The 13766-nt window shown below is 39.7% G+C and overlaps 1 protein-coding gene across 2 annotated transcripts in view; it reads left to right on the top strand.

Moving 5' to 3' along the window:
- The window catches only part of MYRIP (myosin VIIA and Rab interacting protein), a 474673-nt gene extending 463710 nt beyond the window's left edge, over positions 1 to 10963 (top strand). For both annotated transcript variants that reach the window (XM_075827100.1, XM_075827101.1), the window contains 5 exons: positions 2264 to 2425; positions 4849 to 4950; positions 6635 to 6695; positions 7707 to 7825; positions 10834 to 10963. In XM_075827100.1, the coding sequence (XP_075683215.1) occupies positions 2264 to 2425; positions 4849 to 4950; positions 6635 to 6695; positions 7707 to 7825; positions 10834 to 10866 (477 nt within the window). In that variant the 3' untranslated portion in view covers positions 10867 to 10963. The remainder of the gene's footprint in view (positions 1 to 2263; positions 2426 to 4848; positions 4951 to 6634; positions 6696 to 7706; positions 7826 to 10833) is intronic.
- The last annotated feature ends 2803 nt before the right edge of the window (positions 10964 to 13766 follow it).

The following is a 13766-nucleotide window of genomic DNA, read 5'->3' as shown; positions in this document are numbered from 1 at the left end:
GTAAGACTGGCATTATAAATAATTGTAATTATAAATTAAAGGGAATGTGTCGGTAGAAATTTTTTTTTTTTTTTTAGTTAAACAGTTAGTGTATACATGATTAGACATTGTTATAATTTTTTTTACATTTTTTCACAAGTCAGGAAATATTATAAAATAGATTCTAATTTATAACATTTCCCTGTGCTGGTCACTAGAGGGAGCAATTCCCAAAATTTCAGCATTGGCATGTGGTAAAGCAACCTCATTGCTTTATGCTGCAAATTTGGTGTAAACACACACGCTCTAGTGAGCTCACAGAATCCCCCCTCCCTTATCCTGGCTAGTGCCAGGAGAAAGGAGGGGATTGAATATTCAAGCCTCCTACACTGTGTGCCGCCATTTTTTGAGCGAATACACAGTGTAGTAGGCTTACATACAGTGGTTATAACACAAAACATACATAAACATGACTTACCTGCTCCTGCCGCCGCTTCTCCATCCGGTCCGTCCGCTCCGCCTGCTCCCTCCGCTCCTAGTGCTTGCTTCTGAACACATGCCCGGAAGCCGCAACCGGAAGTAGTCATCTTACTGTACGGCCGCGGCTTCCGGTACACAAGAAAATGGCGCCGGATGTCGCTCGGCCGAAGACCTTCCATTTGGACTGTGTGGGAGTACGCCGTTCCCACACAGACGGCATACAGCACAGTGAATGGAACGGCTCCCGTTCGCATTATCTATGGGGCTGTATGTGCTGTATTCCATGTCTGTATGTGTCGTTAATCTACACATACAGAGATGAAAAAAAAATGTCAGCCCCCATAGAGAAGAAAAAGTTTGAAAAATAAAAAAAAAGTAAAACACAAACACACAAATAAAAAAAACTTTTTTTTAATAAAACACTAAAAGCAAATTTATCTAAAAAAAATAAAATTTGCGACACCCTTCCTTTAAACTGTCTATAAATGTAAACTTTTGGCATCATATACTTAAGTATTTAGCGTTCAGTGAAGGATTATTATACTATCACTATGAGTAACAACTTTCGGTAGGTAAACCTTTGAAAGGCAAAAAAATATTTTATAGTTTTGTGTAACTTTGTAAATACTTTTTTTTGGATTTTTTAGATACAGCTGCTCTGTATTCTCTATACAGAGCAGCTGTATTGTTCACTATTCACTGAATCCGTCAGTCCCAATTCCATTAAATTACCAAATGGAAATGTTCCATTTGGTAATTCAAATAAGATAAAATTTAAAGTTAAAATCTTTTTTTTTATGTTGATGGCCTATCCTTAGAATAGGTCATCAAAATCAGATTGGTGGCAGCCTGACTATTTGGCCCCCCCACCGTTCAGTTGTCTGAATGCCCCAGCCTCTTCATATTTTATCAGGCACAGGGCCGTACACTTCCGCAGCAGCTGTGCCTGGGAATGCAGTTCTCTGCAGCCCGGTCCCATTCACTTGATGGGACAACCCCCAGCGATTAACTGGTGTCCCAGCCACACATTTCCCATGCAGCAGCCGCTGCTGGTGAAATGTAGCATTACATGCCATTCAAATTAACGGATGTTTATGTAATACATGGACACATCGCATCCGCTAGAGCAGCCCTTTGTTCTGGTACATAAAAAGGGGTCCGAAGCCGGATCTATGATGTTAATATGCTCTATAAACAGGGGTTGTCTTGATGGTCTGCAGTGAAATGTAAGCCCCATATTGAAATAAATGTAGTGTGCAGCCTCCTAAGCAAATGAACAGTATACAGCACCCATTGTTTAATTCTAGATTAGAAACTTGAATTTTCACTGTACTGAGGTACATATCCTCAGGTTTTCAAGTAAGGGTACTTTTACACTGTTTTTATAGTGTGCGTCGGATGTATAGATCAGGAAGATTTACTGATCTATACCTCCGACTAATGCAACTGTATAGGCATACAATGGCATCCGTCGCCCATAAGCTACCAATTTTTAAAAAAAAACGCAGTGTGGATCCACCCTAAATCACTGGGGGATTAGACACTTTCTTTGGCATTTGTTCAGCTGCCAGTGCCTTTTAGTACTGCTTGAAAAGCCACTTATCAGTGAAGAACTTACTGCTAGCAAGCAAGATTGGTACAGTACATACTTACATGTATACGGCAATCTATTTTTTATTTTTAATATAATATGGTGTTCTACTTGTGTTTCTTTTCATTCCCTTTGTCTTATGGTTATAGATATTTTTGATAATAAGCCTGCATGCTTTGATTACTTAGTAAATTAATTTTACTAACTCTACAGGTGTATCTCACAGCTGGCACTGTGTATGGGTTAGAAGGTCAACTTGAGGATATAGAAGACTCTGCACGCAAAATCAACTGTGTGACTACAGAGATAGAACTTGCAGATCTTGAAGATCAAGTTGCAACAGCAGCTGCCCAGGTTCATCATGCTGAGCGTCAGGTAATTTATTTAAATTGAAGACACACTGCTTTATCTTGAACTACACATTGCAACAATGAAGTATATATCAGATGCAATTTTACAGCCTAAAGGCTCATTTACACGGGCCAATGATCTGGCGAACTAGCGTTCTTACGAACACTTGTTCCCGATCATTGCCCGGTGTAAACACGGCAGCAATCAGCTGGATCATTGGTTGATTTAATAATTTATGCTTTTTTAAAAATCATCGTTGTAAGAACGGAATATACTATAGACATTATGTAAACTGTATGGGGAGGAAACAATCGTATTAAGATTGTTCATTACCATACAGTTTACATTGGCCCGTGTAAATGAACATTAAATGAGCGCCGATCGACCTGTACATATCGGCAATCAACGCTCATTATGGGCACATATCTGCCTGTGTAAACCCAGCCTAACACCACTGCAATTACCCCCTAATATCCAATGTCGCACTTACATGAATCCAGGAAGCTAAAATAAAAGGATTTCTTTGATTGGGTCTTCACACTTTACAGCTTCCTTAGCTGCCCCTTTGCCTGTCTATGAAATGGAGGGAATACTATGGTCACCAGTGATTTTTCTTTCACCTGAAAAGTTACGTTCTCAGTGGATGTAGGTTTTAAGCTTAGTTTGGTTACATATACATTAATATTTAGCCAGACATTATTTCTGTTGCGGTCCTTCATAAAATGTAAACAAAATTGAAAGAGATGAGATCAAAGGAGAGAACGATAAAAATCAGATTTCACTGGTAGCTTTTTAAAGATTTGTATACAGCGTAAAGTCTGTGGGATGACTAATGTTACTTCTTTGGTTGTGAAGTAGTGAATGACAATATCTCTAATGTTCTAGCGTAGTAAAGGGGTTAATGGAAATATTCCTGGTGGTCAAGGGTGGTGAAGATATTAATGGAAAATCTCTGGTGATCTAGGTTTGTAAAGGCATTAATAGTAACATCACTAGTGGTCTAGCTAGTGAAGAGGTTAATTGCATAGTCCCTGGTGGTGTAGGGTGGTGGGGAGGTTAATGGTAAAGTTCCTGGGGGTCTAGTAAAAGGGTTATTGCCAACATCCTTGGTGGGGTTAATGGTAAAGTTCATGCATTGTCTAGGGCATTAGGGTTAACATCAACTTCCCCGGTGATCTAGGATATTGATGTAGTTAAAGGGGTTGTTTCACGACAGACATTTCTGAAAAAATTCCTAAGATATGCTATAATTGTCTGCTGGATGCACCTATCTAAAGAACGGAGGTCCCCGAATCCCGTTCCTGCCTGGTGAGTCGGCCGCTGCATCTTGGCGGTGAAGGTGGTTTGGATTCCAGAAACAGCTGAGCTCGCTGGGCTACACTGTTTCTGTAACTCCCATTGAAGTGAAAGGGAGTTACAAAAACATTGTAGTCACAGCGAGCTACACTGTTTCCGTAACCCCCAAGTTAAGGAAAAAGTGCAGCTCACTGTGATATGCTGTTTCCATAACTACCATTCACCTCTTTGGGAGTTACGGAAACCGCATAGCTCAGCAAGCTTGTCTGTTTCCGGAACCCAAGCAACTCCACCGTCCCAATGTAGCGGCCAAGAACAGGGTTTGGGGACCCTCATATTTGAGATAGGTTGCGGGTCCCAGAGGTGGGATCCGCATCTATCAGACATGTATGGCATATCCTGTGGAAATGCCATAAATGTCTGTAGTGACACAACCCCTTTAATAGTACAGTCTCTTCAAGCCTCTTTGGGGTCAAGTGCTGTTCAGGGAAACTTGTAACAGGAAATTGTACACTGTCAGTCTGTCTCAAATTGATCGTTTTCAACTTCCGCTTCCTGCCCTGCACTGAGCATAAAGGTCAGAGTAGGAGACAGAGAGGCCTGGGAGACCATACTACGCAACACATGATCAAGCAGTGCATTCTGTTTAAATGAAGACTCCGCTTGATGACTTGTGCTGACAGTGGTACAGAATGTTTTTTTACTCTACTGTCAAGCTTGTGCCCCCATCCTGTCGTTGGCCAATGCCTAGTTTGCACCCCACTAACGCTGGACCTGGTGGCTGCATATCATACATTATTCATAGTTTTGCAAGTTTGGTTTGGAGGGTACATTGAGAAAAGGACCGGTGTATGTTCTAAATTAATGAACTGAGTGCTGAGACTTTATTATATTTTATAGCTTTTAATTATATTTTCTGGATTTCAATTGTTCTCAAATTTTTGCAAAAAATTTAACACAAACCAGAATGTTCTATGGCCAATTGTAAACCAGTCAGAAGATTTTTTTCCACCTTGAATTGCATTTAAGTAATCTATTTGCAAATGACCAAATCTTATTTATATGCATATAGGTGCATTACTATTTTACATTCAGCCAAAACAATCCTAATCTTCAATTCCAGATTGTGAAAATCTCTATAATATGTTCAGATTTCAGATATTGAAAGCCGAATATCAGCTCTTACAGTAGCTGGCTTGAATGTCTCTCCGTGTGTACGTCTTACAAAGAGACATGAGCAGAATATTAATCAGGTAAGTCAGGTTACTGTAATTTTGATGCTTTGTAGAGGCAATATTCCAAGACATGTACAGATGTGAACACCCTTACCTTTGCTTGAATTTCGTTAAGCACTCCAATTTCTCATGAAACTAATTCAAAACAATATCATAACATAATTGCGAGCTGCAACTCCTAACCAACATCCCAACCACTGGTTGGTCACACATAGACACATAGCATAGACATCTTTTAACACAGTATCACAAAATCATGTTTTTTTTCAAAGCTAGTCATCTTATGCCACATATCTCAGGATATGTTGAGATTGAGGGTATGCTCACACGCAGTGTTTTCAGACGTAATTCAGGCGTTTTACGCCTCTAATTATGCCTGAAAAGACGGCTACATTATGCCTACAAACATCTGCCCATTGCTTTCAATGGGTTTTACGGTGCTCTGTTCCCACGAGGCTTAATTTTACGCCTCACTGTCAAAATACAGCGCGTAAAAAGACGCTCCAATTGAAAAACAGCTCCAATAACGTCCGTAAAATACGCTGCGAAAAACGCGAGTTGCTACAAAAACGTCTGAAAATCAGGAGCTGTTTTCGCCTGAAAACCGCTCCATATTTTCAGACATTTCTGGTCACTGCGTGTGAACATACCTTTATAGGAAAGGTAAGGAAGGATGCATGTATGTGTATCATTCATCTATGTTACAAGCAAAACGCACAGTTAGATGATTAATTATCCTCATGTTTGTGCCCTATAAATGTAGTATTCTAGGTGTTTTTCATCTGTGACACAAGCAGAGCACACTGGCAAATAGTTAATGTACTTTCAGTGCTCTATAGCATGCAAGGTTTTTTTTATGTTTTTCTTGAATCCTAGACATAGGCAGTATGCATTGTGAAAAAAAAAAAAAAAGCTAGTGTAATTTTGGTGTTCTGTACATGCCTCATTCCATTGTTTTTATTTGTGACATCTAATTTATAAGTGAAGTTTCAGTAGTCTTTATACACAGCATTCCAGTTGTTTAATCCATTCATGTTTAATTGGTGACGCAGACAATGCGCACAGCCAAATAATTAGTTTAATTTCATGGCTCGGTACATGTGTGCATGGGCTATAATTTATCAATGGCTCTATACCATAGGGCTGGAAGCCAACCTAAAGATTTTTTATACTAGCAGTATTAAATTCTATTATATTCTCATTATAAATTTTGAGACAAGCATACCTTACTAGGCTGCCAGAAATTTGGAGAATCAGCTTTATAGAAATCATAAGAGGTGATTAACCCCCCACAAGGCTCTAAATTAAACATGATAACATAAGAGAGTACCTAATCTGTATATACTGTATTACTTACATTTTTTTATTTAATACTGAACCAGAGAGCTGGGTTCATCAAACCGGCGAAGTGAAAGTTCAACTCATAGACAGAGCTTGCCCACCCACACAGAGTGACTGACAACTTGTCCTGTATGAATCTGCATACAGTAAAGCCTGTCACTGTGTGAACAGGGATGCAGGACTCACAGGCTTTACTTAGGAGTCCTTGCAGCAATGAAGCAGCTTTTTACATAAAAATATCAAATAAAATCATAGAAAACAGTATACTCCGGGCTCGGCATATTCCCCTCGATCTTTACTCAGATAGGGTAGGGAGAACCGTCACATCTATATTAATGTGTGTATGTATACAATTATTTAGGTTCACACAATAGACACCTCCAGACAACAAAGAAGAAAACTGCCAGCAACTCCTCTGCAAGGTCAGGTCTTATTTTTTTTATGCAGTTAAATTATGGTATAGGTCATAAAATAATAGATGTTTGTGTGCTTATTTGTAGTGATGTTTATATGTATATCTATTTATCTATACTGCTGGATGATTAATTCTTGTTATGTTTGTGCACTATACATATAGTATTCTGGGTGTTTTTTTCATCTGTGACATCAAAAGAGCACATTGCCAAATATTTCATGTAATTTCAATGCTCTGTATATAGCATTTCAGTATTCAATTTTTTTTTTCTTGAATCCCAGACATAGGCAGTGTGCGTTGTAAAAAAAAAAAGTTTGTTTCATTTTGGTGTTCTGTACACGCAGCATTCAACTATTTCCATACACTGCCCCTCTGGTAGGAATAGAAGTGGGAATAATATGACCAATATGCACCCTTTCAGGTCAATTCTGTCCCTGGAGAGCGGGACAAAAGATTAACTGTAGCTTTTAAAATTACCTGGACTCATATTTGCACCTTTTTGCCTATTAAATGGACCCCATTTTGTAATGGCCAGGGCCTCATGCAGTGACCCTCAGAAGGTGGGTGGCAGAAACAGGCTACTTTGGTCTACTTTTTTTTAAACACCTGGGCATCTGAAAACAGTACCACCTTGATGGCGGACTTGTGTCTATATCACAACACCCTCAAGTTATATCCTCACTTTTCTGCAGATCTTCGCCTATCCTTGATATTTACTTCAGCTCTCACTTTACTGCTTTAGATAAACCTGTAAATGTCTTTCCTTGTATAACATGCAGTTGCCAAGCCACATGTTGAATAAACTCTATTCTTACTTGCCTGCGTTCATTCTGCTTTTTCTTCTTATCACTGAAAATGTATTCCTTTAGGTTGCCAATAGCTTTCTTACTGCTAAATCATATAAATTTAATGAGAATATGTGATGATAGTAAAATAAAAATCACAGCTTTTTATCAGTAATAAGTATATTGTTAATATGTAAATTGATGTCATACTATTTTTTCAATTTCTGAAAAAGATGAAGAACCTGAACTTCCAACAGTGACCACAATGAGGTCATTTAATAGAAACTTTGTGCTGCAAGGATCTTTAACTCAAAGGACTAAAGAACGGAAGAGTACTGCCAAGGATATAATGGTATGTTACCTATATACAATGATGAACACTTCTGTACTTATACAGAGGCGTAGCTAGGTTCTCCTGCACCCGGGGCAAAGATTCAGATTGGCGCCCCCCCGCCCCAACTTATTTCCCGACATCTCCTCCCCCTCGCCATGTTTGCTTTCTCTACCAATCAATGAGGTGTAATTTTTTTTAATGTAACTCGAGTATAAAAGCATTTCTACATTTTACAAGCTTTGTAAATAGCGCCACACTCCCCCCTTGTAAATAGTGCCACATTCCCCCCCTTTTAAATAGCGCCACACTCCCCCCCTTGTACTTAGCGCCACACAGTGAACAGACCGGTGAGCGGTAGCCTACCGCTACCGCTCTCCACTCTGCCTGGTGTGACTTACCGGAGGAGCCGAGGAGGTCATGCGGTGCAGGCAGCGGCGGAGTTCCTTCTGACTAGGGTTGGTGACAGCCAGGGCCGGCCTTAGTTTGGATAGCGCCCTGTGCGGGACCCTCTATTGCCGCCCCCTACACAAACCAAAAAATGAACCACATATATGGACACGCTGGAACATATATACTGTACATACATAAAGACAGATATTTAGACATACAGGCAAATATACATACACACATCTGGAATATATACATACAGGTAAATATATAGACGTACAGACACATATACGCACACACACCGGCAGATAAATACACAGACCGGAACATATACAAATACATAAAAGGCACAAATATGCAAGCACAAAGACACATTCACAAACAGACCCATATATACGCACACAGGCACATATGTACACAGCACAGATAATGTAGTAGATGTTACCTGCAGTCCTATGTAACAACACAGATAACACAGTGATAACTGAGTACAGATAATGTAGTTATGTCACCTGCAGTCCTATGTAACACCACAGGTAACACAGTGATAACTCGCTGAGTACAGATAATGTAGTATGTTACCTGCAGTCCTATGTAACACCACAGATAACACAGTGATAACTCTCTGAGTACAGATAATGTAGTAGTGTTACCTGCAGTTCTATGTAACACCACAGATAGCACAGTGATAATTCTCTGAGTACAGATAATGTGGTAGATGTTGCCTGCAGTCCTATGTAACACCGTGATAACTCTCTGATTACAGATAATGTGGTAGAAGTTGCCTGCAGTCCTATGTAACACCACAGATATCAGAGTGATAACTGAGTACAGATAATGTAGTTATGTCAGCTACAGTCCTATGTAACACCACAGGTAACACACAGTGATAACTTGCTGAGTACAGATAATGTAGTATGTTACCTGCAGTCCTATGTAACGCCACAGATAACACAGTGATAACTCTGATTACCGATAATGTGGTAGATGTTGCCTGCAGTCCTATGTAACACCACAGATAACACAATGATAACTCTCTAAATACAGATAGTAGTGTTACCTGCAGTCCTATGTAACACCACAGATAACACAGTGATAACTCTCTGATTACAGATAATGTAGTAGATGTAAGAGACAAACACATGCAGAGACAGAGACACACACACACACACACACACACACAGTAACATGTACACATACAAAGACAGAGGCACACGCTGTATACACACTATACACACAGACACTCACCATGTCTCCTTGCTGACAGCATCACAGGTCAGGACGGGCTGTGGGCGGAGCTTCCTCTCTGCTCCTCAGCAGAGCACAGAGTAGAGGCAGAGCTGGAAGGCTGCAGCACGGGAGTGGACCTGTCCCCTGACCTGAGTCATCTGACCTCTTGTCACTGACGTGAGGTCAGGTGACTGGACTGGTCCACTCCCTGGCCGTCACAGACCTCAGTCAGAACGCCGTAATTTCCTGGCTCTTGATAAAGCTGCTGCAAGTGTCCGACATACGGGGCGCCTATCAGCAGCGATCAGCTGCTCTTCGGCGCCCCCCTTTCCTACCACCTAGTTGCGCCCGGGGCACATGCCCCCCCTAGCTACGCCCCAGACTTATACCTGTTTCTTATCAGATCATTAGGCCATGCATGGCCAGCTTTATCTACAGAAAAGCATACGTCAGACCGTCAAACCGACTATGACGTAAATGTATGTCAAATGTTGGTAAGGGGTTAAGTTTTACAATTGATATAGTAATTATATAAATGAACGTTTACTTCAAATAGCTTCTCAAAGAACCTGGTGCTCAATTTATTTTATCATTCCTCGACTGTTATCATTCCTCATACTGTATTAGCATTACTATAAAAAAAAAGTGTACATTAAAGGGGTATACTCAAAATAGACATTTATAACATATCCACAGAACAGGTAAAAAGTATGTGATCGCTGGGGGTTCAACTGCTGGGACCCAAACCAATCTCTAAAACGGGTGTTCCAAGCCCCCATTCCTTTTGACTTCACGACTTCAGTGAGGAGAACTTTGAGTCAAGCGGTGAAAGAGCATGCACAGTTCCGCACCATTCAGAGCTGAGTACAGTGCCCGGCTAATTCCAGCAGTTCCATAGACTTTGAAAAGAGCGGGAGGGCACATGCTTGTCCTCTGCTCCATTCAAGCTCTTCCTCACTGTGGTGGGTGGAATAAGTGGGAAGGAATGTGTAGCTTGAGACTTCCGTTTTAGTGATCGGCGGGGGTCCCAGTGGTGGTGCTCCCAGCATTCAGACACTTATCACCTTTCCTGTGGATAGGTGATAAATGTTTATTCTGGGAATGCCACTTTAATGACTGTGTGATGAGTGCAAAGGTAATCTTAAAATTAACAGAAGATTTGATTGCTGCAATCTGACAAGTTTAAGAACTCATTAAAGAATTACTAAATATTACTACAGGAGTGACATATCAAGATATTAAAGCTGCTGCTTAATTGGTTACTTGCATGATATACCGCTACAAAGAAAAAAGGGCTTGAAATTAAATATGATTCATGATTATGATCATTAAGTAATTTTTGATCAAAGCAGTCAACTATTTTAGATGCAGAAAACGCATGACTTTGTTTTATTTTTTTAATGTTTCAGGAACCCACTAAAGGATCTACCATAATGTATTAACATACTTATACTGCCAAAAAAGTATGATGCCTAAAGCGTACACAAGCGTGCCTTCATTTTACAGCCGTTTTGTTCTCCATGAAAAATGCATCCTTGTGTGATGTTACAACACCTAAATATCCAGGTTTTGTCCAGATAGCTCACCAAGAATGGTCAACATTATGGTCTGCTAAGTGGAACTCTGCCTTAAGTTCTTTGGAGACACCGGAAAAAGGTTATTGAGTTTCAAGAAAGGCTCTGTGTTTTATTATGCACTTTTTTATTTCTGTCCTGGTACAGTAATGTGCTAAAAATATGTTTTTGTATCCTTATGTTTTGATGTGTTCATACAGTATGCCAAATGAAAGTAAGAGCAAATGTTTTTGTTGTTAAAGTGTATTTCAAATTGCGTATGACGAATCTTATATTGTTACCATGCTATTTTATACTTTAGACAATTTGACTACTTAAAAAAAGCAATTTGTTTTGTAAACTAACTTTGATTCGTTGGTCCCATAACCCATTTTTTTTAATAGTTGCCCCCAATAATCTTTCTTGAGTTTGACAGAAATAAAAAAAAATTAATTAAAACAGTAGTAAAAAGTGAAGGTAACTAAGTGTAACTCCGATTAGAAACAACTTTCCATTAATCAATAGTTCAAGTGAAATTAGGAAACTTTATATGGCTTCTTAGCTCCACTGAGAGATCAGGTTATAGAGGGAAGGAAGGAGCAACTGCAGAGTGAGAGAGAGAGACACACACACACACACACACACACACACACACAGACTCTGCTGATTCTAGTAAGTATTTTATCTTAACGCAGTGCTGGATTCACAGCTACACGTCTCCTTACTGCTATATAATGGATATTCTCTGTATGCTGTGTATAGGAGACAGCTAGCTGGTCTGCTGCTTCCTTCTCCCCATCTCTATAGGCAGCTGTGTCCTGTCTGTGAAGCAGAGAATCAATATAATATGTGTATCTATGTGTGAATTCTGAGTGAACAGTTAGGGTATGTGCACACGACCTCTTTTCAGACGTAATGGAGGTGTTTTACGCCTCGAATTATGCCTGAAAAGACGGCTCCAATACATCGGCAAACATCTACCTATTGCTTGTAATGGGTCTTACGATGTTCTGTGCAGACGAGTTGTCATTTTACGCGTCGCTGTCACAAGACGGCGCGTAAAATTACGGCCGCGTCAAAGTAGTGCAGGACACTTCTTGGGACGTAATTGGAGCCGTTTTTCATTGACTCCAATGAAAACCAGCTCCAATTACGTCCGTAAAAGACACCGCGAAAAACACGTGCACTTGTAAAAACGTCTGAAATTCTGGAGCTGTTTTCTCCTGAAAACAGCTCCGTAATGTCAGAGGTATTTGGCGTTGTCATGTGCACATACCCTTAAGAGACAGGAGGAGAGGGGAAGGAGACTGATAAGTGGAGAAAGAGGCATTTTTCTGTAATAAGATACATTACAAAGTTTCTTATATTTGCTTGTACTATTGATTTAGGCAAAGTTGTTTTATATTCTGAGGTAAACGTTAAGCTATATCAGTATATATAACCTTATTCTGCATAGATATAAAGAGCTTAATGTTAGCCATGTTGCATGCTGCAACTGAAGAACATGTCAATATATTTGATAACCACACAAGGACACTAGCGCAGGCAAGAAATTAATGGAGTTGTCCATTGCAATCCATCAGATCACTGCTTTCATATTCTAACCTCTGATTGCTTGCTGTAGGTAACAAACTCCCTAATTTGCATAAATGAGGCCCAGTGAAATTATACCTCATAAATATTGTGTAGATGCAGGTTTGTAAGTCCACAACAAGGAAACCTCCATGGTGTCCGAAACAAATGTAAAGAAGATATTGTGTGCGTAAAATGACCACACACCAGCCCTAACATTGGTGCCTGAACCAAAACAAAAATATAAATTTAATATAAACAATAAATAAAAAGCTATAATAAAGGAACTGTCACAAAAAAAATAACTTCAATAATTTGAATCACATCAAAAGCTACAAAACTTTTTAGCCTTTTTGTGCAAAAATGTGGTGAAAATTCAATTTTCTTTTCCCCATTCATCCTTGATACATTTGAAAGCAGAGTTAAAGTGACAGGTAACACTTGTACTGTTTGGGCTTGTTTATGGTATTATTGGTCAAAGATGCATCATCCCAGATGTGACATTTAGGTCACATCATATTGTTATTAATATTACTTTATGGCAATGATTCCAAGCAACGAATCTGGATAGTTTCCAACAATGACTAAATCATGCATGTTGTCAACTGTGAGTAAAGGTAGCGTTACACCGTCCAATTTTGGCCAGTGCAACGAGCGCCAATCAACAAGGCAGCTCATTAATCGGCTCTCGATTGCTCCTTTTACAAGAAGCTAGTATGGGGACGAGCACTCGTTATTCCGATCGCTCGTCCCTATACATTTGTATCATGTCGGCAGCTGGTCAAGGAGATATGCAGCCCGACAACGATAATATTTTTTACTTCTGAAACAATACGATCAGCAGATGAACGAGCGCTTGCTCATTCATCTGCTGATCACTGCCCTGTTAACACGGAAATTATCGGGAATGAGCATTCTGTGAACGCTCGATGGCCCAATAATTGGCCAGTGTAAAAGGGCCTTAACTGGCAATGATTTACAATTCTCATTAATGTAAGGCTTTATTCACACTGATGTTTTTGTCATTTTGTCAGTGTTTCCAGTATTTTTGAAAGCAAGAATAGTGCAGTATGCAGCTCTCTTCTTACTGTCAATAATACCATAACTAAGACAAAAGGCTTAAGGCAAGGAAGCAACCATAATCTCATTCTGCAGGTATGGATATTTCATTTTTATTGAATTTAAGTAAATCTTGTCTTACAGGTATGTATATTTTT

This window comes from Rhinoderma darwinii, chromosome 5, assembly GCF_050947455.1.
Source record: "Rhinoderma darwinii isolate aRhiDar2 chromosome 5, aRhiDar2.hap1, whole genome shotgun sequence".
Taxonomy (NCBI): Eukaryota; Metazoa; Chordata; class Amphibia; order Anura; family Rhinodermatidae; genus Rhinoderma; species Rhinoderma darwinii.
Note: the sequence above shows the minus strand (reverse complement) of the source record. Positions and strands in the feature narration are given on the sequence as shown.